At 42.1% G+C, this 25,324-nt stretch overlaps 2 protein-coding genes across 7 annotated transcripts in view; one reads left to right on the forward strand and one right to left on the reverse strand.

Annotated features, from left to right (window-relative positions):
- The window catches only part of Sdhaf2 (succinate dehydrogenase complex assembly factor 2), a 24,126-nt gene extending 20,630 nt beyond the window's left edge, over positions 1-3,496 (reverse strand). For 2 of the 3 annotated variants that reach the window (XM_026777319.1, XM_026777318.1), the window contains exon 1: positions 3,344-3,496. In XM_026777319.1, the coding sequence (XP_026633120.1) occupies positions 3,344-3,385 (42 nt within the window). In that variant the 5' untranslated portion in view covers positions 3,386-3,496. Of the gene's footprint in view, positions 1-2,438; positions 2,543-3,343 lie in introns of those variants that run through there. The other variant, XM_005369635.2, reaches the window with a different exon arrangement.
- Positions 2,616-25,324, forward strand: Cpsf7 (cleavage and polyadenylation specific factor 7). Of its 4 annotated transcripts, none has more exons than XM_005369636.2 (10): positions 2,616-2,703; positions 3,329-3,437; positions 8,358-8,576; positions 9,394-9,497; positions 9,919-10,091; positions 12,955-13,369; positions 14,398-14,516; positions 17,502-17,670; positions 18,346-18,513; positions 23,297-25,324. In XM_005369636.2, exons 2-9 carry the CDS (start codon positions 3,384-3,386, stop codon positions 18,506-18,508), a joined length of 1,416 nt encoding a protein of 471 aa, XP_005369693.1. In that variant the 5' UTR covers positions 2,616-2,703; positions 3,329-3,383; the 3' UTR covers positions 18,509-18,513; positions 23,297-25,324. The 4 variants fall into 4 exon arrangements, with proteins under 4 accessions (XP_005369693.1, XP_026633118.1, XP_026633116.1 ...); XM_026777317.1 differs by lacking the exon at positions 2,616-2,703 and adding an exon at positions 2,777-2,975; XM_026777315.1 differs by lacking the exon at positions 2,616-2,703 and having other exon boundaries at positions 3,367-3,437; positions 9,919-10,064.

The following is a 25,324-nucleotide window of genomic DNA, read 5'->3' on the forward strand; positions in this document are numbered from 1 at the left end:
ATCATCATCATCATCATCATCAACATTATCACTATGTAGTCCTAGCCAGCCTTGATCATCATTATCATAACATCACTATGTAGTCTTAGCCAGCCTGGATCATCATCACCACCATCATCATCACCACTATGTAGTCCTAGCTGGCCTGGATCATCATCAACATCACCACCATCACCATCATCATTATCATCAACATCATCACTATGTAATCCTAGATGGCCTGGAACTTGACATCTAGATCAGGCTGGTCTTGAACTCAGAGACCCTCCAGTTTCTGCCTTATGCTACCACACCCAGCCAAGACACAGAATGTTCTAAAGCAAGGTAATATATCCTGTCCTATAGGGATGCTCCTTAAGCTCAAGAAGTAAACAACTCAAAGGTTTCAGGAAGTTAAACTAACCAGCTATACAAGGCCACACCCTCCTCACATATAACTTTAGCTCCAGGGATCCAACAATCTCTTCAGCTTCAGTGGGTAGCCATACTCACAAGTGTGTGAGTACACACATACAAACTTTAAAAAAAAAATCTTCAAATAAAAGCATACTCTGACATCAATACCCCATACACAAGGAGTAAAAGAGAGAAATTTTTGTATGCAGTTAAAATCATCAGTTTAATAGACTTAGAAAATATTCGAGGTAAGCCCCATTGTACCACAATGAAAACTCCTATAGTAGAGACTCAAAAGAAAATGAGATTGCTGAGGCTAGAAAGATAGTTTAGCAGTTAAGAGCATTTACTGCTCTTATGTAGGACTGGGGTTCGGTTCCCAACATCCACAGCAGGTGTCTCATACCCACCTGTAACTCCAAGTTCAGAAAATCCAACACCCTCCTCTGGCCTTCATGGGCACCTGGACACTTAGTAGACATAAACTTATGAAAACACATACATATACTTATATTTTTAATCTAAAAGAAAGAGAAAGAGAGAAAATGGAAGGAAGGAAGGAAGGAAGGAAGGAAGGAAGGAAGGAAGGAAAGAAAGAAAGAAAGAGAGAGAGATTCCCTACATGCCGAGACCCTGGGTTTGGGACTTAGCACAAAAAACAAAACTGTCACGCGAGATGAAGAACATTATATAGTATTAAGGGTTAGCAAGGCCGGGCAGTGGTGGCGCACGCCTTTAATCCTAGCACTCGGGAGGCAGAGGCAGGCGGATCTCTGTGAGTTCGAGACCAGCCTGGTCTACAGAGCTAGTTCCAGGACAGGCTCCAAAGCCACAGAGAAACCCTGTCTCGAAAAACCAAAAAAAAAAAAATTAACAAAAGGGAAATGTCTATGCAGGGGGGTAGCAGTGGTGGCGCACGCCTTTAATCCTAGCACTCGGGAGGCAGAGGCAGGCGGATCTCTGTGAGTTCGAGACCAGCCTGGTCTACAAGAGCTAGTTCCAGGACAGGCTCCAAAACCACAGAGAAACCCTGTCTCAAAAAACCAAAAAAAAAAAAAAAAAAAAAAAGTTAGCAAGAAGGTCTAACAATTATAACTATATGTAGACCGGACACTAGAGAACTCAGATCTATAAAACAGGCAGGAACAGATCTAAAGGGAGAAAAAAAAAAGCAACAGACAGATTTTAATACCATACTTTCAATAAGGGATGGGACATCCAGACATAAGCTAAGTTTATCTAACTGAGATATACAGACATTCTACAAAACGGACCATGCATTTCTCTCAAATGCATGGATGGATGAACATTCCCAAGAGCTCACAAGTTATGTCACAAGTCTTGACAAATTTAAGATAAATCCTAACTACTTTTCACCAACACTGAAATAAAACCGGAAAACTCAAAAACATACAGATATTTAAAACCACACATTTGAACAACCAAAATGTTACAGTAATGAAAACTTTTCTTTTTACTCTCGAGGCAGATTAAAGCCTACCATACAAGAAAGTGGAGACCAAAATAGTACCTAGATGTAAATTTATAGCGGCAAAAGGTTAAGCTTTGAAAAAAAAAATAAGGGTGTGTGTGTGTGTGTGTTGATTCAAGCCTATAATCCTAGTACTTGGGAGGATGAGGAAGGAGAATTGCAAATTAGAGGCCAGCCTGAGCAACACATTAAGACTGGCTAAAAAGGAAAAGAAAACACTAAAGAGTTTAAGAATAGGGGCTAGAAATGGGCTTTTGGAGGCGGTTCGGTAACTGTGCCTGGGAACGTAGGTAAGATCTGAGTTTTCTCGATGACTGACGACTTAACCACATATTACCAAGTGTTATGCTCGAGCACACCGTGCGCTCAGCAAAGACTGGAAAATGACCAGCATGTCCAGCGCCTGTTTGCGCCTCGCTCTGGGGGGAAAATCTTTCCCTTGAGGGGTTGTGGGGTAGTTGAACTCTTCCTACAGTCTCCACGACACAGAGGAGGACAAAACAGTCCTAGCTGTTGCCCGCCCCGAACCCTAAATCTTCGGCTATCTCACCCGCACCAGCGTCGGGATCAAGGTGACCACCGCCATGTCTCCCTACAGCACCGGAAGCTCCCTACAGCTTCCGGGAACTCCCGGCGGGCAGTCTGCGGATTTCACCGGTGGAGGTGGCCCTCGAACCGGAAGACGCGTCCCAGCGTATGGCGGAAGTAGCGGTGCGTGTGACGCCGCCGGCGGGGGGGGGCGGGACCTGGGGCGGAGAGCGGTTCGCGCGCTTCGGGCCTAGTCGGGACTCTCCGCGGCCGCCGCCATATTCCCGGTAACGGGGGCGCGCGGCCGGGGGCCGGCGGGGCCGGAAGGAGGGCCGGGGCTGGCGCCGCGGCGGGGAGGGGGTCGGTTGAGGTGGCGGCGGAAGGCGGCGGGTGGAGGGAAGCGCGGGCCTCTGAGGGAGGGGCTGAGATCCTGGAGCTGTGGGAGGGAGCCGGGTAGGCCTAGCCGAGGTCGAGGACCGGGCCCGGTTGGAGTGGAAGCGGCGGTAGTTTCCGGGCCCGCTGGGGGACTCCGGCTTCGGCCGCCCCCAAGGCCTAGCAGGTGCGGCGGGCCGAGCTTGCGGCCTTCGCCGCCATGGTTCGTCACAGCACGGCCCGGGGCCCCTCTCGAGAGTCGAGGCCTCGACTTGGCGGTGGCGCCACAGGCAGCTACGGGCACCGAGTCGGCGCAACTCGGGTCGGCCCCGCGGGTGATGGGCAGCGAGCCCCGCGAGCCCGGGCGGCCTGGGAGAGCTGGGGGCGGCGCGAGGCTGGGGGCGGGGCGGAGCGGGTGGGGCCGGGCTCTGGCTGCAGGGATGCTGCCTCTCCGGGCACGAGAGGTTGGCGACCACTGCCCTCCTCCCAGCCTGGGACCCTCGTGCCTTAAAATTTTTTACCCTTTTCTGAATACCGTAGTGGCATCTTTCTTACTTTGTCCGTTCTCCGGGCTCGAGAGCGTATTTCCGGAGCCATGTCAGAAGGCGTGGACTTGATTGATATATACGCTGATGAAGAGTTCAACCAGGTAAGAGGAATCAGCAGCAGCTTTGGGGTTTCCTTCCTCAGTCTACTGGCAGTGATTTCTCTATCAGCTCAAAATGATTCTCTTTACTATTGAAGCGTTTCCCCCTAGCGGAGGCTTTGAAGACGACTGACCGTTTCTTTATGTTAATTGAACCTCCAAGCTTCAATTTTAAAGGGTTGCTTTAAGAGCAAATAAAAAGCCAAGTTTAATAGAACGATGAATCAGCCTGTGGAATTTATTTCCCCAAGTCATTCCAAAGCTGAATGACTAACCATAATTAAAACTCAAAATTACATTTGTTGCAGTATTGTGTGGATAATTTTGATACTTGTTACTTTGCTGTTCTCTCAGCTTGGGGTTCCAGAACGTTAGCCCCTCCCCCTGCTAGTCCCCTCCTAATGGTGCAGACAGTACAAGAGATAACTTCGAGAGACATGGTATAAAATGTACTTTAAAGATGGGGTTCCCACTTCACTTCTTTTTAAATAGCTGGACTGTACCTTGAGAAGTCTGTGGGCAGTTGTGTCTTTGCGATTATTACAATACCAGGGAATTTATACAAATGTTTCTTGAAATAGTAATGTATACAGTTGAGTTCTGTGATCTTGAAGGCAAAGCTCAACTGATACTTTCTATTTAAAACTTTAATTATCTTACCTGGGTTCTTCAGAACTGTTATCCTTAAGCAAACTGGTTCTGACCCATTGGTGTATTCCAGTGGGTACACATAAGGACCTGGGAAGATTGGGCTAGAGAAGTAGCATGCCTGGCTTGGACCTTGACTTTGATAGGAGCAACAAAGAGGCTCTTGTGCTCCGTTATTTTATTTTCAGTAGGTGGGGGGGTATATGCATGTGAATTCAGGTGCCCAAGGAGCCCAGCAATCTGGGGTCCCCTTGGAGCTGGTGTTAAGGTGGTTGTGAGCCGCCTGGTGTGGGTTTTAGTAACCAAACTCAGCTTCTCTGGACAAACAGAAAGTGCTTTTAACTACTGAGCCCTCTCCAGTCTTGCCTTCCTGAGTTCTATGCATTTGTTTGAATCAGATTTTCACCATTTGAAATTTACGCCTTTGTCATTAACAACTCTCCTAAAAGATGGTGCACCCAAATTCTGAATCTGTATTGTTGACTGATACTGCAACTCATTCTCTCTGGAGAATAGAATCCTTGACCATGGGCCATGTTTGATTTTAAAAAATATTAATAATTGGTTAAACAGTATAGTATGACTTGGGGGTGTCATAAATAAGACATAGTTCTTGTCCGGTAGTCATTACTTTGTCAGGGTAGACATTATTAACCTCAGTAATTTGTTCCTTAATTAGCTTTTTTTTTAAAGGACTTATTGACCTAAAACCAAAATTAGTGTATGGACTAATTAGTGTGTGGAGTCTTAGTTGTACCAAACAGGCAGTGTTTGATACCGGGAAAATTGAGACAAGTATAGATTTTGAATGTTTTATGTTCTAGAAGTAGAGAAGGGTTACCTCATCCCCATAAGTTAATTTTTGGCAAAGCTGGTTTTCGTGTAAGCTGGAAGCTGCTAAATGGCTAAAAAGTCTGAGTGGAGTTGTTACAAGTTGGCTTGGATAGAAGGCAGTCAGTATAAACTGAGTTGTTGAATGTCTTAGGACAGTTATTGATTTGCCCCAAGCTAGCCCTGCATACAGCTCCCTCAAGAGCACTTTGCTCCTAAAAGGAAATTAGCACATTTATTACATGGAACTCTGTATTTGCTTCTGATCTCTGGCAGCATGTACTACAAAAACCTTTTGCAGAGATACTTTATTGATGTTGCATTGGGAGCCCTGGGATTCACACTACTCTACTGGACAGGGGAAAACAAAAAGGTGACTGCCACTCTAAGTTGTCTGTTTGTTCCTTCTCATGCTGAGATGGGCTTTATAGTATGCTTGGTTCTACATCAAGAAGGATTTGAACTACTACTTCTGTTTCCTTAGCAGCACTGCCAGAGGTATTGAGTTGTTGGGGGAGTGGGAATCCCTGTGCTGGAAAATTGGTGCCATTCCTAGTGGCTAAAAGTAAAAGTGATATTAGCTGGATGTCGTGATACACATTCATAAGCTGAGTGCTCCAAAGACTAGGGCAGTATTGCTACAAATTGAGGCCAGCTTGGCTACAATGTGAAACTTTTAGAATTCTCCCCTTCTCCCAACAACAACAAAAGTTGTAAAATAACAGTGATAGTAACAATGCAGAATAAGGGGCAACAGTGATGGGGGAGAGGTATAAGATGAGAACTGTGGAGATGTGAGCATGAGGCCCAAAATTGATGTGGTCTTCTAATGGAAGAAAAAGTAACCAAGAGTCAAAATGGTTGCACTGAGAAAAATGTATTTAAGTTAGTTACTTCATTGGGTCAGATACCAAGAAAGAGATAGAAAGTAGGAACATTGAGTGTATTAGAGAGCAAACTCAACTCCTAATAGGACATTTCATGAGATAACTGTGGCTTTGTGTGTGTGTGTGTCCTTGAACACAAAATTGTTGCTGTTACATTTATTCAGTGTTGATTGCATATTTCCAGTTTAAACTTAGAATAAAAATTTTTAGCATTACCACCTATAAAATGTGGATGTATTTCTTTTATAGGATAGGTGGGTTTTTGTTTTGTTTTTTTTTTTCAAGACAGGGTTTTCGTTAGCCCAGGCTGTCCTGGAACTCACTGTAGACCAGGCTGGCCTCCAACTCAAGAGATCCACCTGGCTCTGCCTTCTCAATGCTAGGATTGAAGGCATGTGCCACCATGTCCAGCTACCACTAGCTTTTTTTAACTGTGGTTTCATGGCCCAGGTAGACCATTGAAACTTGGAACATTCAGATTCATTTGATTTTCTTTCTGAAGTGGTAATCTACAGAAACAAGGTCCTCTAGGATTGAGCCTGTTTTGTTCTTTTAGAGATTTTGAAAGAGTTCATTGATTGCCTTTAAGCTAACAGTATGAAAAGATTCCCGCTGATGTGTTTGCTCTACAAGTTGAAATGTTATTGACTCACTGACTTTTTTTTTTTAATCTAGCCAGTTTTCAGTGATGGCATTTGTCTTACAACTTTTAGGTACATCTCTGAATCCCAGATACTGCATAAAAGGAATCATAGTTTTCTGGCATTGAATATATGAAATATTGTTATTTCCTTATTGTCTTTACATTTCATTTGAAAATCTCTTTCACTTTTAAAAAGCCTTGGTGGGAGGTATAAAGTCTAGTTCTTAATATCTTTCAGGGATTGGTCGCAGAATCTTTCTCCTTAACAAAATATTCAGGTACTTAAATCTTAAATATAAAAAACAAAAACGATGGGTATGATGGTATAGCCTGTAAACCTGGCTACTGAGGAGGTTGAGGCAAAAAGGGATCACAAGTTCAAGACCAGTCTTCATAACTTAGCCAGACCTTATCTCAAACTTTAAAGAAAAAAATTAAGATATAGTTCAGTGGTAGAGATCTTGCCTAGCATGCTCAGAAACACTTGGAGGAGGTATTTTTGCATAGAAAATCTTTATACATTCCTTCCCTATGCTTTAAAAAAAAATCTTCAGATTATGAGAATGATTATTTCACCTTGGCTAAGACGAGCCTTGTCTTTTGCTCAGTAAGAGTTCTACGTGGTGGTTTTGAATTTTTTCATTTACTTTTATGCGTGTGCCTGTGTGTGTGTTTATACACCAAGTACATGCATTGTCTTCAGAGGCCAGGGAAGAGCACCTCATCCCCTGCATCTGGAGTTGTGAGCTGCCTGTAGATGCTGGGAATCAAACCCTGATCCTTTGGAAGAGTGGCCAGTGTTCTTAACCACTGAGCGATCTCTTCTGCCCATCTTTAAAAAGGTTTTAAAGGATGTTTTCAGCTGATATTTAGCTGGCTTTGTCTGGATGGAAAACTAACAGATATGGAGAGTTAGGTGTAGTGGCTTCTGAGGATTAGAGCATTGAACAAGATAGAATCACCGAGTCCTTTTAGGAGGAGGGGATTTTGGTGATTTACTTATATTTTTACATTTGTATACGGCAAGTGTGTTGAGGTCAGAGGACAAAACTTTTCTTCCACCATGTGGGTCCTGATAATTGAACTCATCCACTGAGTCATCTCACTGGCCTGTCCTCCCCCTTTTTAAGTTGATCTGGTGCAGCCTGTGCTGGTCTCAAACTCTGTATGAAGCCTGCTGTGAACTGCTGATCTGCCCCTGCCTCCCAAATGCTAAGATTACAGGCACATGTCCTTTTTGTTTCTCAAGCTATAAGGGAAAATTACTGTACCTGATATATGATGAATAAGCACTGTGGACATTCTGTGTACAAGGCAAGCACTCTATTACAACTGAGCTATATCCCCAGTCCTCTACTCCCTGTTTCTTAGGCTATTAGGAAGCTGAGATTGTATTCTACGAGCTTGAAAGTTTCCCTGGATCAGTTGTATAAACCAAACGGTAACTCAGTGTTTTGTCTTGCATTTTGTTGCCTACTCACTTTAACATTCTTTCCACCCTTACTTTATATTTCTAAATAAATGTACTCTTATACATGCAATAATAGTATAGAATCTGTTACTGAAATACATTTTTATTAATATATCCTAGATGTGGTCTTTGAGTGTGACATCAATTGATGACAGTAGCACATGTTCTAATTGTTCATTAGTGGTTTGTTTGCTTATTCACCATTTGCCTTGTGATCCTTACAGGAGGTTAAGGTCAGAAACTTGCACACTACAAATAGTCTTAGAAACTCATAAGCAATGAAGAGTTTCACATCAGGAATTCTTTGTTACCGTTTTCTAGAATGGGACAGGGAGATCTTGTGCGTTGCTTTACAAAGCATTTATAGCTTCTAAGTCAACTAGAATGAAGCAGAAGGAGACTGAAAAGTTCGAAGACTCCATTGTCAGCCCCTCCTCTTTTAGGACTCGGAGTTCAACAATACAGATCAGATTGACCTGTATGATGATGTGTTGACGGCTACCTCACAGCCTTCAGATGACAGAAGCAGTAGCACTGAACCACCCCCTCCTGTTCGCCAGGAGCCAACTCCCAAACCAAACAACAAGACCCCTGCAATCCTGTATACATATAGTGGCCTGCGGAGTAGACGAGCAGCTGTCTATGTAGGCAGCTTCTCCTGGGTAAGCAAGGATAACCAGAAGTCTTATGGGTGGGCTGGAGGGAGAGCACTGGGAGGTGATGGCATTTTCAGAAACCACTGTTGCACTGTTTTGTGCTCTGATGGGGTTGGATTTCTTTTTCCTGGGATCAGGTTGGATTGATCTCTGAAAGAGAACTATCCTGAGGACGTACTGGTGCCGAAGAAAGCATTGATTAAGTGGGTAGTTGCCTTTTCTGCCATCTTATTACTGCCCCTGACCCTGGGGCTTTATGTCTAGCAGGGTCATCTATGGGACGAGATTTCAGAGTGAACACCTTGAACTCTTGGTGGTCATTAGATGGTCCTGTGATAATGGTGGGTGATGGGGATTAAAGACCTTGGTAGCTCTAGTGTACTTGGGATATGTGTTAACGATTCTGTAAAAGTTAACTGTGTGACATGTTTTTGGGCTGGTGGTGGGGATGCCAAATCAGGAAATGTATATACTAATGAGAAAGTTCCTGGCATGGTCAATTCTAGACTGTTACATCTATAATTAAAGTTGCTAACAATCTGTTTGATCCGATCTGATGATGAACCAGCCCATATGTCAGTCAAAATTAAAATGAATGTCAATCTTAATTCCCAAACATAGGGGTTCTGGGATTAGATGGGTTTAGAGTTCATGACAAAAGCCTGCACTGATTGAAATATTGCTGGACTTTAGGGTTTCCTGTGGGTGGTCATGGTTATGGCTAGAGTCCTAGATTTGGGAACAGGACTTGGGACATCTGGGTGGGTGGGTATCAGGCATGTAGCTATTGACGTTTCTCCCTTTTCCATCTTGCCGGCCCCAGTGGACTACAGACCAGCAGCTGATCCAGGTTATTCGCTCTATAGGAGTCTATGATGTGGTGGAATTGAAATTTGCAGAGAACCGTGCAAATGGCCAGTCTAAAGGGTGAGGTCTGGGTTTGGGAAACCTCCTTTAGTTTGTGATGGTTAAAGTAACAGCTTTGTGATATATTTGAACTTGGATTCCAACCCCTTTCCACCCCAGCCTAGTTTACTGCCTTGGTTTTTGACAAATTGCCATTGATTGAGAACCTAGGTAGGCTGAAGTTGAATATCCATCTGCTGAAGGGAAGAATGTTAATATTAAATTCCAAAAAATAAGAAAAAACAGGAAGCATATAGTGTGGCCCCTTCTTACTGTTGGTTTTGTGTGTGTGTGTGTGTGTGTGTGTGTGTGTGTGTGTGTGTGTGTGTGTGTTTGTGTGTGTTTATATTTAATTTAGCAAGGTGCCTTTTTCTTTGTCAAATAGAATTTTTTTTTCCTTTTCCAGTGTCTCAGTATTTTTCTTTTTACTTGGTTCCCCCAGGTATGCTGAGGTGGTGGTAGCCTCTGAAAATTCTGTCCACAAATTGCTGGAACTCTTGCCAGGAAAAGTTCTTAATGGAGAAAAAGTGGATGTGAGGCCGGCCACCCGGCAGAACTTATCACAGTTTGAGGCGCAGGCTCGGAAACGTGAGTGCGTCCGAGTCCCAAGAGGGGGTACGTGGAGACCATCTGTATGATGGGGGGAGGTGTGTTGCGTGGGCTCAGACTGATATGGAATATTTGGGGGAAGGGTCCTGTTGGGTATGGCTTGTTGGCATAATAAGTCGGTAGACCTAAGAGTGAGATTTGTGTAAACAACACAATCCTGGGAATCAGGTTCAGGTTGTCAGTGGGTACTGCCTTTGACTCTTGTGACCTTTTTGACCTTTTGAACAAGTCAGTTCTCTGCTTGGGGCCTCTTTCCCATCGGAACTGAAAAATGATTAAAGTTCCTGTCAACTGTCAGTTTTATTTCTGCCATAAATGAATAAACCATGAATGGGCTTGCTTTTTTAGATAAGATGTGGTTCTTTTGAGTTTTCAAAAAGCAGACACACTGAGTGTAGTTAAGGTTTACAAAGGTGGCTGTGATATTATCATGAGTGTATATGTGGAGTGCTCTGTAAAATTCAACCAAAACAAGTGTTAGGCAGTAAAAATTAAGCATTGTTTCTCCATTGTTGTCCTAGAGAAAGGAAACAGTTACTGACTTCTTAGTTGGTTGGCAAGAATATATCACATTAGTTTTTTAAAAAATGCAGCCGGGCAGTGGTGGTACACACATTTAATCCTAGCAGTTGGTAGGTAGAGACACTTGAATCTCTGAGTTTGAGACCATCCTGCTCTACAGAGTGAGTTCCAGGATTGCCAGGGCTACACAGAAAGCACTGTCTCTGGTTGGGGGGGAGAATTATTTGGGGCTGGAGAGATAACTCAGCAGTTAAAGAGAATAGCTGCTCTTTGAGAAGACGCAATTTCAATTCCCAGCACCCACATTGAAGCCCACAACTGTCTCTAACTCTAGTTCCAAGGGATCCAGTGCCCTCTTCTGACGTTAGTGGACCCTGCATATGTGTGGTACACAGACATAAATGCAGGCAAATTACCATACACATAATAAAATTTTAAAAATAATTATTTAGAAATGCGGCATTCTAAGGGAGTTTGCTCCCTTAGGTTCATCTTACTCCCTTTAATCTGACTCTGTTCACCAAACCACCTTCTGATATTACCTTGGTTTACTAGTGAGGCTTTTCTTCTGGAAAGAGACTGCACTGACCAGCCTACAAGTATTCTAGTTGGCTTGGCAGTAAATGTTTGTCATTATCAACTAATAAATTACTACTTTGGTTTGCGTATCAGTTTCTTATGAGTTTGGTTGGCATTATTCAATCTCCTGGGGTGTGATTACTCCCTGGTGAATTAACCTCTTAAGTACTGAATTAAAATCAGACTTCTAAACCTGAAAACCAGTCTTGACTTACGCTGATCTTACAGGGTGCAGCTTACCCTGTAAGACCCTGCCTGAAATAGTCAACCTCCTTTTCTTCCACTACTAGAGAAAGGTGGTGGCAGCAACATTTCGTCACATACCTGCTGTCACTGCTTATACCTAGCTCTAAAACAGTAGTTCTTGTATTAATTGGGTATGTCCTTCATGTGGAAATAGAGCCTCTATAATAGAAACAATCGCCCTTATCCTTTGTATTGACAGCTGGGTGGATGAGCTTGTTGCCCTGTATTAAAAGCATACACTTAGCTTCCTTGACAACTTACATTTTCAAGTCCCTTCTGTTTCAGAGTTTTTGTATAATTTGACCTTCACATGGTTTCCCCAAAATGCATCACTTTACAGCTGTATTAAGATTAGTATTTCTACCTCTTCTCAGTTTTTTCCTTGTACAACTTACATTTTCAAGTCCCGTCTGTTTCAGAGTTTTTGTTTAATTTGACCTTCACATGGTTTCCCCAAAATGCATCACTTTACAGCTGTATTAAGATTAGTATTTCTACCTCTTCTCAGTTTTTTCCTTGTGCATGTTACTTTGCTGGAAAGACTAAAGCTGGTGGACTTCCTCTGCTTAAAAATGACTGCTTCTCTGAGGACTTGTAACCAAATATACAAGCCAGTATGGAACAGTACCTAAGAGGTTAATGTTACAGAGTACTGCACTTGCTTTTAAACCTCTTCAGTTCATAACAACTTGAGAAAGGAACAAACTGTCATATGTTTGAAACATGAAAAACAGACAGGGCCTGTGTCAGATTGGCAGTATCTCATAGTGAAGAAGTCAAGGTGGTTGTCACTGTAATTGATCCCACCATAGGCTTGTCTCAGGCTTAGCCTTGACTGTAAGGTCTAGTTTAAAAAGCATTCTCCCCCTCCATATTTGCTAAGCTTCTTTCTACCTGTATGACTCTTAAGGCTATATACTATCATATTCTGTTGGGGTCTACTTTTAGAAGGGTGAGCTAGCTCTCTCAATGAAAATTATGTAGATAGAGAATGGCTCTGTCTCCTGCTTTTCCCATGCTTTTTCAGTTCTCTGACCAGAGTTCTTTGGCAAAGAGAATGTTTCTAGAGTATAGCATAATAAAGAAGGTCAACTTATAATAGCCTTAAGAATCTCTGAACTCTAGGGGATGTAGGATTTCAAGGCAGATAGAATCCAGCAGAACATCACTGAGAATGTTTCAACATCATTTTCTCATGGGTTGTTTGGAATGTGTGTATTTGAAAATAGGAAACAAGTTTAAAGGTTAAATTTGTTCTAAAAACTTTGAGGATCCTAGATGAGAACATCCTTTGACATACAGGACTTATGAATCATGTTGCTTTTTGGAGTTGTCTTAACGAAGGAAGATTCTTCTAATCTTTCCACTGGGGCCAATGGAAAGGCACCAAATGATTTGTTTCTTCTGAGCTGCTTTTTCTTCTTCAGTGTGGTGCCTGATGACTTGTTGAGGGATGAGCTGTTCCTATTGTTATGTCCAAAGCCTGCCTGGGCAGTAACATCAGCTCTGCTTTGCTTTGCAGGAATACCTCCACGGGCCCACTCCAGAGATTCTAGTGATTCCGCTGATGGACGGGCAACTCCCTCTGAGAACCTTGTACCCTCATCTGCTCGTGTGGATAAGCCCCCCAGCGTGTTGCCCTACTTTAACCGTCCTCCTTCAGCCCTTCCCCTGATGGGTCTGCCCCCACCCCCAATTCCACCCCCACCACCTCTCTCCTCAAGCTTTGGTGTCCCTCCTCCTCCTCCTGGTATCCACTACCAGCATCTCATGCCTCCCCCTCCTCGATTACCTCCTCATCTGGCTGTACCTCCCCCTGGGGCCATTCCACCAGCCCTTCACCTCAATCCAGCCTTCTTCCCCCCACCAAATGCTACAGTGGGGCCTCCACCAGATACTTACATGAAGGCCTCTACACCCTATAACCACCATGGCAGGTAAAAACTGTATTTCCCTGCAGATTTGAGCCAGGATAGTAGACAGTGTTTTTTATCTGTTTGGTTTTGACGGGGTCTCACTATGTAAACCAGATTGGCCTCTAACTCAAATTAGTAGACAGTATTTTACTGCATAGTGGTGGCACACACACTCCAGAGACAGAGGCAGGCCAACCTGGTCTACGGAGTGACTTCCAGGACAGCCAGGGTTACTGTCTTTCAAAACCCTATCTTAAAAAAACAACCGAAAAGAATAGGAAAAAAGATAGACAGTGTTTTAGACATTATTTTAAATGAAGGAGTATTGAGTGCTGATTATTTTCCTCTTTAATCTTGTGATGTTGAGTCATGGAACATAGATTAGTATCTGTCAAAGGTTTGTTTTGCATGCCTGTATGTGCAAGTGCATGTGTGTGCAGCTGCATGTGTCCTGTGTATACTTGAATGTGGAAGCCAAAGGACAACCTTTGCTGTCATTCTCAATTTTGTTGTCCACCTTGCTTGAGAAAGGCTTCACTGGCCGAAGCTCACCAAGTAGATTAAATTGGCTAGCTAGTGAGCCCCAGGAATCTACCTGTCTTCACTTTCCCAGCACCGGGAATTATAAGCATGCTCCACCATTCCTGGTATTTTTACGTGAGTTCTGGGCATTTGAACTCAGGTTCTCATTGCTTGCCTAGCAGGCACTTTATTGGTTAATTTAGTTCCCCTGCTCCATCAGTGTTTTTTATTTAGTGTTTTCTGTTTTCATCTTAACTATCCAGCCAAATCATATTTTTCATAACTCCCTTTAACCAGCTTGATTAAACTTGGTGCCATAAAGGGCTGCTGCAGATGCTACAGTGATTAGTACTGTTGAGTCAAGCCAAAATTATCAATTCATATGATATAAATCCTGTCTTTGAAGAAAAATGAACATATAAAACATTTGAGAAATAGGCTAGAGAAGAATTGAATAACAGTACTATAGAATATGGTGAAAGTAATAAAGGATGTGAGCAGTCTGTCATGGTATTATCTCTCTGCAGCCGAGATTCAGGCCCTCCACCCTCTACAGTGAGTGAAGCTGAATTTGAAGAAATAATGAAGCGAAACAGAGCAATTTCCAGCAGTGCCATTTCCAAAGCAGTGTCTGGAGCCAGTGCAGGTAATTAACTTTTACTTTGCTACTTTTAGCTCAAATTTTCCCCTTTGTCATTTCCTTTTGGAAAAACTTCAAAAAGTTGAAGCTGGAACACTGTTAGATATCAGAAGATACGCACTTCAAAAGAAGTGTATGACTTGGTTTCTTGGCTTTGAGGAAGCTCCAGTCATATGTCTAGACCTGCTCTCTAGAAAACTACTCAGTGCCTACACTATGAATAATAGACACTATTTCCTTTTTTTATTTGATGTGGAATGTAATTGCCAACTGTGGGAGATATTTATCTCAGAAGTAAGCTTTAGACCTGTGTCTGCCTATGTAGTAACTCCAATACGAAGTAGAACTAAAGGCCCTTGGGTTTTAGAAGTAATTCCTCAACTAGATGGTGCTGTGATAATGGATCTGTTACACTAAGAAGTCAGGGCAGAGCGAGTGGCCTGTGGGTAGCCTGTTTCTAGAAAGGCAAGTTTGTTATCATCCTAAGGCATATCATACACCCTTTCAACTTACTTGCCTTGCTCTCAGTATTACCTGAAGAATCGGTAACTATGATTCTGAAAGCTCTGGACATAAAAGGATATAGGATGGAAAGTTTATAGTTTATACCTCAGTGGGCAGAGCAATGGCTGGCATACTAGAATAGAGAGGTCCAAGTCATGCTCACTTTCTTCCTGGGGGTTTCCCATGTGGATCTAAATGTATGCAGACTTCCAGTACCCAACAGTAATTTCTGATCTTTGGTTTCAATTTGATTCTACAGAGTAGTTTAAAAACAGTAAGTGATTTAAAAAAAAAAAAAAAACAGTATGTGTTCTTGTCAGTTCTTCCCTCACCAAAAAAACATACCTTGACTTTTAATTTAAAACATAATACATAATGTTTATTATACAATAATACAGAGGAGTTTAGAGGAAGTAATCTCTGTTCCTTTTTCAGTACCACTCCCTTCACACTGAGATGACTGATGAATAAATCCTTATCTCCCTCCTTTTTTCTTATTACAGTCATAGGGACTATAATGTGTATTCACTGTGCCTCTAAAACAGACAGAACTTCCCCGCCTATTTGGAGCTGATGTGCCAGTGTTCCTGGTCCTTCACGTTGCTTCACTTCCTTCATAGTTTTTGTCCATTCTGTTCTTGCTACTTTTCATAAAGCCACCCACTTCTCATTTTCACCAGACCAGCATGTAGATCTGTTCTTCCTTTCATTTTCTTTACTTAGAGCTCTTTACCTTCCTTGAAAAAGAGATATGCAAAAACTCCTGTAGCTATATCCTTGAGTCAGGTGGTGTTCACATTTGGGAAATGAAAGTTCTAGTTATTGAGGGCAGTGTGGTGTTTTAAATGTATGGATGTGAATACATAAGAGAGAGAAAATGTTATTTTAGGAAGTTCATACACCACTGTTGTGTGATAGAAAATTGTGTGTGTATAAAAAATATGTGTTTAGCCGGGCGGTGGTGGCGCACGCCTTTAATCCCAGCACTTGGGAGGCAGAGGCAGGCGGATCTCTGTGAGTTCGAGACCAGCCTGGTCTACAAGAGCTAGTTCCAGGACAGGCTCCAAAACCACAGAGAAACCCTGTCTCGAAAAACCAAAAAAAAAAAAAAGTGTTTATATATATTGTGATATATATAACCAAGTCTGTTTAAATATACTCTGGTGTTTAAAAATGAAGAAACTGCCCAACAGCAAGTTTCTCAGCATGTTACCGTGTCATTGAAAGCTGTATATTGTATATACAAGTAATAGGGTTTGTATATTACATATACATGAGTTAGAAAAAATACACACATGATTATAAATTTAGAATAATGTGTACATTCAGCCAGGTCTCTGTGACTTCAAGGCTTACCTGGTCTATATAGTGAGTTACAGAACAGCTAAAGTTATATAGTGAGACCCTGTTTTGGAAATAACAAAAAAAGCAAGAAATAAGTAACATGTAGGCATAATATAATATTTAAAAAAAAATAACTGAATAAATGAAAATCCTCTGTGAGGACCACCAAGACCACCTTCTTTGAATGGTGGGTATTCCTCCAGTTTTTTGGGGGGAGTGCACATATTACAACATATGTATGATTTTTATTTTCTAAAAATGGAACTACAAGGCTGGTTATGTAGCTTGGTGACAGATCAGGCTCCTAGCATGCTCGAAGCTCTGGGTTCAACCCCCCAGTAGCCCACACAGCAACAAAAAGATTCTTTGGGGTTTTTTTGGTTTTTTTATCTTTTCACTTCCTATATTTTGGACACCTATGTTATTAGTATATCTTAACATCTAATATTTGTTGATCTCTACTGTGTATTTGGCACTATGCTAAAGATTTCACATAGATAACTTTATTTGCCTACAAACTAACCTCATGAGTTTAACAACTAGTAATCTGCAGAGCCATTGTTCCTTAATTTATGTAGCCTAGCCAGGTCCTAACAAAGATAAAGCAAACAATATTAAAACATGGCTAAGCTTACACAGCTCTATGAACAGAAAATTTTTAGAATTGTTGGCTCAAATGTAGGTACAGTTTATTTTTATGTTTTAGACTTATGTGTGTATTTTGCATGTGTATATGTACCACATGCATCCTTGGGACCCGGGGGCCTATTGGATTCCCTGAAATTGGGTGGTTGTGAGCTGTTGTGTATGTACTAGAAATCAAACCTGTATTCTCTACAAGACCAGCAAGTGATTTGAACAGCTAAACCATTTCTCTAGCCCTGGGACAGTTTATTTTAATCAGTGTTGTCAAGTAACCCTTAGACAAGGGTGCATTGATTATAAGGCCATTAGCCTTTGTCAGATTTCAAGCTGTACTATAACTGTCATTCATTTTTATACCTGCTATGTCTGCCTTGTTCATTTTACTGTGACTCTTTAAAGCAGCCAGTCACTCACAATTTATGTCTTCCTGCATCCTCCTTTTGGTCCAGTTTGATTACTGCCTTTTCTCATCTTTGGCCTTTCCCTTCATCTTATCAGGGGATTACAGTGATGCCATTGAGACACTACTCACAGCCATTGCAGTTATCAAACAGTCCCGAGTCGCCAATGATGAGCGTTGCCGTGTCCTCATCTCCTCTCTTAAAGACTGTCTTCATGGCATAGAGGCCAAGTCGTACAGTGTGGGTGCCAGTGGAAGCTCTTCCAGGTGAGTTGGTTGCTTTGGGGGCTGATTGGCCTTGAGCAATACTCTCCTGCAGGTTGGTTGGGAAATGAAAGAAACCAAGATCTGTGTTCAGTAGAAGCAGTAGCCTTATTTAGAAAAAAAAAAAAAAAAAAAAAGACTAATAAAGAACACAGGCTTCCGTGCTGAGGAAGTAGCTCAATGATAAGACTTGCCTAGCATTCATGAGGCCCTAGGTTCAATTCTTCAGCACCATGTGGTCAAGGAAAGGGGTGAAGAAAATTGGACTAGGTGGACACGTGGGAATTTTGAATCTTAGGTTTGGAGTTCAGTTCTGTTGCTGACTACCTGTTTGACCATCTTGAATATGGAAGTTAGTAATGTTCTAAGAACTTAAGGGGAAAAGTCCTAGTACTTAACCTATAGATCTGTTATAAAGATGAAATCTTGGAAACTTGTTATAAAGATGAAAACTTGGAAAATTCTAAATACCCTGTCCAATATATTAGTAAGATCTTGACAAGTCTATCATCCATTTTCCCTGTAAAGATTAGACATCAAAGAACTAAGATCCTCAGACAGTACTTCCATGATAGATAACTAAGAATATTTTAAGCAAACACCGGAAGATACAAAATCCCGTGTGGGAAGAATGTGTGGTAGGCCCTCTGAGTTGAGGCTGAAGGATCTTTCTGATAGGAAAAGGCATCGGTCCAGGGAGAGGTCACCCAGCCGGTCCCGGGAGAGCAGCAGGCGGCACCGAGACTTGCTTCATAATGAAGACCGGCATGATGATTATTTCCAAGAGAGGAACCGGGAGCATGAGAGACACCGGGATAGAGAACGGGACCGGCACCACTGAGAAAGGTGGGAAGAAGCCCTGTTCCTGACCAGTGGTTTAAGTATAAACTGGGCATGGTGGCTCATGCTTGTAATCCCAGCATTTGTGAGGTCAAGGCAGGAGGATTGCCTTGAGTTGAAGGACACCCTGGACTACAAAGTGAGACCCTTTCTCAAAACAAAAGGAAGATTTGTAATAGAGATGTTTCTTCCTCCCCTGAGTTCTTAATAAATGAAAACCACTGTTATTACCATTATTACATTTTAATCCCAATTTTCAAGTAAAAGGGAAAACTGGCCAAGGCAGAAAAGATTGTTACCTTAGTTTTCATAAAACAATATTAATGACTTCAAGAATTGATATCCATTAAAAAGATTTTGAAAATTGGAATATTAGAGTAGAAAAAACATTCTGAAAAATCTTGAAAAGCTTTAGAGACCTTATGAATAATTATAATAGAAGGATATTTTTGTTTTTAATAAGTTTTATAAAAGCAGGAGTGTGGGTAATTAAAGTTAGGTTGGATTGTCTGGCTTGGGGACTGTGTCACCAGGACTTAGGCTCCCTGTCTCTCAGCTCTACTTTTCTATATTTTCATTCATAGAAAGATTTCTTGGAGAATGTGAGCCTATGGCTCTTGAGTTTTATCCCACCATTTTGTAATCCATACTGAAAGAAAGCTGCTAACAAGGATTGTTTGTGGTGTAAGAAAGAATGGGTGTTGGTTCTGTGTCTGGAGATGTATAAAATAGAGCAGAATATGGCTAGATGGATCTGTCTGGGCTGCTGTCTGCCTAATTGTTTGGAAGTAATGTAGTTGATCAGGCTGTGTAGCTCTATGGATGACTGGATAAAAGAGACTGGGAACCCTTTTCCCTTGTGCATTCTCATAGGTCACAGTAAACTCAAACCTTTTGAAAGTTCTGCAGCATTCTGCCTAGGTACAACCTACTAGCAAACAATAAAACATTCCCTTATGTTTGCCCTCTGCTTTGTTGATGTTATCTGCCTTTTTTTGGTTTTGTGAAACGGTCTCTTTTATGTGGTCTTGACTGTCCTGGGCTCATTAGATCAGACTGGCTTCGAACTCCCAAAGATCTTCCTGCCTCTTGACTCTGAGAGCTGGGATCAAAAACCACCTGGCACTTTACTTTACAGTTTTATAGCTGAGAGTGTTTTTGTCATCTTTGATAGAAAGTAAATGGAATGATAACAATTACTAATATTTTCAGTCTACACCTTTCTCGGTCCTTTTTTTTTTTTTTTTTAGCTTTATGTTTCCCTTTATCTTGTCTTTTTAATATTTTTTTTCTACATAGTATATTCTGGTCATGGTTTCCCCTCCTTCATCTCCTCCCAGATCCTCCGAAGCCATCACACTCCATGCCTTCTTTCTCTCTTTCTTTAGAAAACAAACAGGCTAATACTTTCTGTGTTCTTTACTTATCTCATGGAATTCTAAAATGTTGGATAACCAGCATAAAAAGCCAACAGTTTAGCTCTGAATATGTTCTGTTTGTCTTTCTACATTTTTGCAACAAATTGAGTTTTGAAAGGTGTTCACATAACATACATAGCCTGTGGAAATGCAGGTTAATGAAGATGTAACCCATAAGTGGCTTTGGCCTTCTTGTTGGGGATGGACAAGGTAGGCATGGATGTCTTGGTCTAGTACCCCTTCCCTTCAGTAAGTAGCAGCATCAGCTCTTTTGAGCTAGTACAACCAAAGAATTACTTGAAATCCAAAACAGCCAGTACTGGGTGTTGTGATCAAACTTGTAATGCCTAGTACTCAGGAGACCTAGACAGAAGAACCACAAGTTCAAGGGTAGCCAGGGTTAGCAGGACCTTTTTTTTTTTTTTTAAAAAAAAAAAAAAGAAAGAAAAAAGAAAAGACATCACCTCCTCCTATTATGTAGTGTGTATTCTTTGGAAGTGGAGGGAATAAGAGTGATCTAGGAGTGATGCACACCTTTAATCCCAGCCCTCAGGAGGTGGAGGCAGGCAGATCTGTTGACTTGAAAGCCAGCCTGGTCTACAGAGCTAGATTCAGAACAGCAAGGACTACACAGGGAAACCCTGTCTTTTAAAAATAAAGAGAAAAATGACCAGGAAGGGAGCTGTACAAAGCAGCAGTTGTAGTCTCGGTGTACTTAATAGAATGTCTGACTGTATATCACCATTCCTGCTGGCTTTGCTCCTTTGACAACCTTTTGACAGTGAAATTGCCAGCAAGAAAGGCCTCTTTTGGTAGTTACAGAAAAACGTTTATTTTACTGGTACAGGCCTGTGATGAAATGAGGAAAGCTCACTCTTGGGTAAGTTTTTCACATCACTTCTTTTCCTTTCCTCTAACATATATGTACAAGTTAGACACTTTAAAGAGGTTAAAAAAAATCATCTTTAATTTTCATGGTAGTCTGAATTCTATCTTCATTTACTAAATTGTAGTTTAGGTTTCATGTTGGGGAAATGCTGTACAGGTCTGTCTGTGAAGACCTTACTCCTCCAAGCCATTTGAACAGCATTCACAGCATCTTTTCTTTAAAAGATTCTGTGCTGTGAACATGTGTTCCCTGATCAGGAAAGGTATGTTTTGTGCAGAGGCATCAGTGGAAGAGCAATACCCTCTTCTGTTCCTCAGGAGAGGGCCCCAGCTCAGTTGGCTAAAGTGATGGATCTCTGACTTCTGTCTGCATTCAGGCACTACTGCCAGTACCAGTTATCCTCTGCATCTCATTCTGTAAGGACACTTCACAAATGCCTTTCTTCAGAGCATGTATGTATGCTTTGGAGTTTGAGGGTGTTCTAGGTGGTCTTTGTCTTCAACTCTCTCTAATAGTCCCATAATTTCAGGGTGTTTCTTACTTGGAATAGAATCGTTCTCATTTCATATCCTGCTGATCCATTGAAAACTGGGCTTTCTGTTCAGGTGTGAACAGAAATTGGCTTAAAGATTCAGCCAATTGTGATAGTACATGTCGGTAGTCAGCACTTGGAAGACTAAGGGAGGAGGATCACGATTTCAAAGCAAGCCTAAGCTACACAGCAGGGCCCTGTCTTGAGAAAACAACATTCAGAAGCCTGAATGTTAGGAAACAAAGAAGGCACTAAGAGCTTTAGTTTTTCTTTATAGAAAAAGGGACAAATACTTGCACATATGTTTAGAGATGCCAGCAAGATGAAGATCATACAGATTTCTGAGTAGCAGACTCAGGTAGTACCAACCCAGGGTTAGGAGGATGAGGCAGCATGCAGATGTCTTTGGTGTGTTTATGTCTTCTTGGGTGACTCTTACAAGATTTGTGAGACTTATATCAAGGGTAAGAATTTGCATATTGTTGCAGTTCCGGGTTCAGTTTAGTAAACATACTAGACCTGAATTTAATTCTTCCCTTTCTTTCTGATTGTTGGTCCTGATTATATTATCAAGTGACCAACTACCATCTGCATATTTCAGGTTTGCTAGGGACCTTAACATTTAAAAATGTGATAGGTAGTCTAGCAGACCCTTCCTGTTGGGTGTAAAGGTTTTTTTTGGTTTTTTTTTTTTTTTTAGATAGAGTTCCTTTTTTTTTTAAGATTTATTTATTTATTAGATATACAATATTCTGTCTGCATGTTTCCCTGTGGGCCAGAAGAGGACACCAGACCTCATTACAGATGGTTGTGAGCCACCATGTGGTTGCTGGGAATTGAACTCAGGACCTCTGGAAGAGCAGCCAGTGCTCCTATCCTCTGAGCCATCTCTCCAGCCCCAGGTGTAAAGGTTCTTAACAAGCTGTCAGATGTTTTTGATGATGGCTACTGTTTTCTTCTTCCGTGCTCTGCTTTGGTTCTGGCTTGGCCAAGTCATTACTGTTTGGTGTTCCTGTACCTTTGGGTCCTCATCCACAACTGCTATCTGGGAAGAGTCTTAAAATTATTCGTATTTTGTTCAGTACAGCCTGGAAAAGCTCTGGTGCTGTGTGTCTGTGTGCACATGCATAGCATATTGTTTGGATATGTATTTTGGTTTGGTTTGGTTTGTGGGGTTTTGGTTGGGTTTGGGGGGGTGTGTTTGCTGTTTTTTGGTTTTTCAAGACAGGGTTTCTCTGTAGCTTTGGTGCCTGTCCCGGAACTAGCTCTTGTAGACCAGGCTGGCCTCGAACTCCCGGAGATCCACCTGCCTCTGCCTCCCAAGTGCTGGGATTAAAGGCGTGCGCCACCACCGCCCGGCTTGCTTTTTGTTTTTGAAGTCTGTTCTGACCAGAACTGCTTTAAAAGAAAACAGATACTGAGGCGTTTGCTTTGGGAGTGTCCTGCTGGAACCTCTGAGGTGTTTGGGGATTGGTGGACTTGGTTGTATACACACTTGTTTTCTTACTATTATTTCTCCTGTTCTTTTTCTTTTTCTTTCTCTTTGTTCTTTTTTTTTCTCCCTTAAGGTAAGCTATGACTTGCTCAGAGTAGATTTTTCTGAAACAGTCTTTCCTTACAGCAACTTCTCTTGAAATGTTCCTATCTTCCTGCTAATATATTCTCAGACTGCTTTCAGAGACCTCATTCCATTGTCTGTGTTTTCCTCTTGACCTTAAAGATGTCACCATTTTGGTTATTCTTAATCTCTACTCATTGTGTTCTCTCCACCCATTTCCTCACATTACTTGATGCCAGACAGTCCACTTTATTCTACTTTGCTAAGCTTGCATTCTTTGCCTACATTCTGACTTAGGTTGTGATTTTAGGAAAAGCCAGTGTATCTCATATAACCCCTTACTAATGAGAGTGGCCTCTAACTGGTGTTTTCTTCTGGTACTTTCATTGCAGGAGTCTGGGTGGAAGCAAATTGTTTTTAATGGACTTGCATCTCCTCACCTTGATCAGGACTAAAGGATGGAGGCCGCTCCACCCCTTTCCCCTCTTCCAAACCCCTAACTTCCTCCAGGCAATACCCTCTGCCCTACAGGATTGAAGATGGCTTGGCAGCCCTCCCAATCCCACACCTCCTGTTTGCCAGAAGGGGAAGAACCTAAAGACTTTATGGGGTAGGAAATGGGGGCAGGCAGGAAGACAGCAACGTGTCCAGCCCCTAGTCTCCATAGAGAATGGTGCTTTGTCCAAGGAAACCTGAGTTTCTGATTCCCCAGGAGCAGTCAATGGTGAGGTTACTGAGAAAACTTCCTTCCCAGAGAAAAAGGATCCTCTTTGTGGGATCTTAGAAGAATGACTGGGTGTGCCAAAAATACCTAAGGGTTCTGCCCTCGGTACTAGATTTGGTGGGGGCAAGAGGGTCCAAACCCTGCTAACATACCACTTCTTTGTTCAACTCTTTACCTTTGTAGCCCTTTGAGGAGGGACCATGAGAACAGAAACTACCTTGTGACAAGCTGCTGTTCTGGGTTTTCTCTCTCACGTATTGATGGTTTATTTCCCTGGCCTTCTAGAGGGCTAAATCCTTTTGACTCCTTGCTATCTGATTCCTCAGTGGACTTGCCCCTCGAAAGCAAAACCCGGGAGGTTGCTTTCTCCTGGAAGCCTAGCCAAGCCAGTTACCACCATTTACTGCTTCAGGCTCAGTTGTCTGTTGCAATAACCAGCTCTTAGGTGTTCCCTTTCCCTGGGGCTTTCCATTTAACATGGAATCCTTCCCCCAAGAAGGCTTCTTCCTTGTTTTAGAGGAAGGTACTGCCTTTGGGACATAGGGATGTCATGGGACCTCAGTAATGAGGACCCCTAGTTACGTACCAGGAGTGTGGGGAAGAAAGCAATTTGAGCAGGATGTGGCCTACTTGCATGGGCTCTTCTTTTTCAGGTTTGATGTAAGCATGGGCTTGCATCCCCACGGTACATTCTTTGACTTATTGTGGGATTACTCAGCACTAATAGGCAGGTAAAGTCACAGATGTGGTGTTTTGTGTTTTTTTCCCCCCTTTGGCTATAATACTCCCCCTCACTTGGCCTGGAGGTGCTTCCTGCCTTTGACAAAGAACAGAGAAGAAATGAAGCCTGATTTAAGTGAACTCAGCTCAGAGTTCTAAGGACCAGCACACGGGTGACTATTTCCTGCACAGGCAGATGGAATTTCTTTTCTCAGCATCCAAATTGTGATAGGTTGCTCCTGCAGGAGGTAGCCACAGTCCTGGAGTACCATAGGGTGATGTTCCTTCTGCATGCATCTGCAGGGTCTATGACATCTAAGTGAAAAGAGATGTGGCATGTGAGATCAGACTTGGTGTATGAGGCAGGGGGTCAGTGGAGACCCAATAGACTCAGAGGAGAGAAACTGAATTGGATCCTTCCTCTCTTTCCAGCACACTTCAGTCACTGAGGGAGTATCCCCTAGGGTTTGAGAGGCTCATTCACTTGGGGCAGAGGCTACAAGTTGTAGCTTATCTTCCTGCCTCCCAAGCAGATCCTTATTCAACTTCAGAACATGGCTGGCACCCTGCCCAATTGGCCAAGTGTTAAGTGATGTGCTTATTCTTGAAAGCAGTATGGGGTGTCTTTTTAAAATGTAGAGAAAACCAAGTAAACTGAAAGTTAAGGAAAAACAATATATAGAATATCAGAAAAGCTGTTTACCTGGAGAATTATTTTCTCCCCGTTTTTTTGTTTTTACTCAATGACAGAATTTTTAGTTTTATTCCTCATAGCAAAAGGAGAAAAAAAAAATCCCAGCCCTCAAAAGGTCAAGGCCCCGTCCCCCTGTTGTCAGTGATTTGTTTGTCTTTCTGATAGGTTGAAAATTGTGTAATAAACTTGATGACGATGTCAATCTTTTATACTGCATTGTATTTTTTTCCTTTTGTAACAAAATATTTTTAAATAATAAATGGGGTGTGAGCTGTTTACGGA

The sequence above is a fragment of the Microtus ochrogaster genome, unplaced genomic scaffold, assembly GCF_000317375.1.
Source record: "Microtus ochrogaster isolate Prairie Vole_2 unplaced genomic scaffold, MicOch1.0 UNK56, whole genome shotgun sequence".
NCBI lineage: Eukaryota > Metazoa > Chordata > Mammalia > Rodentia > Cricetidae > Microtus > Microtus ochrogaster.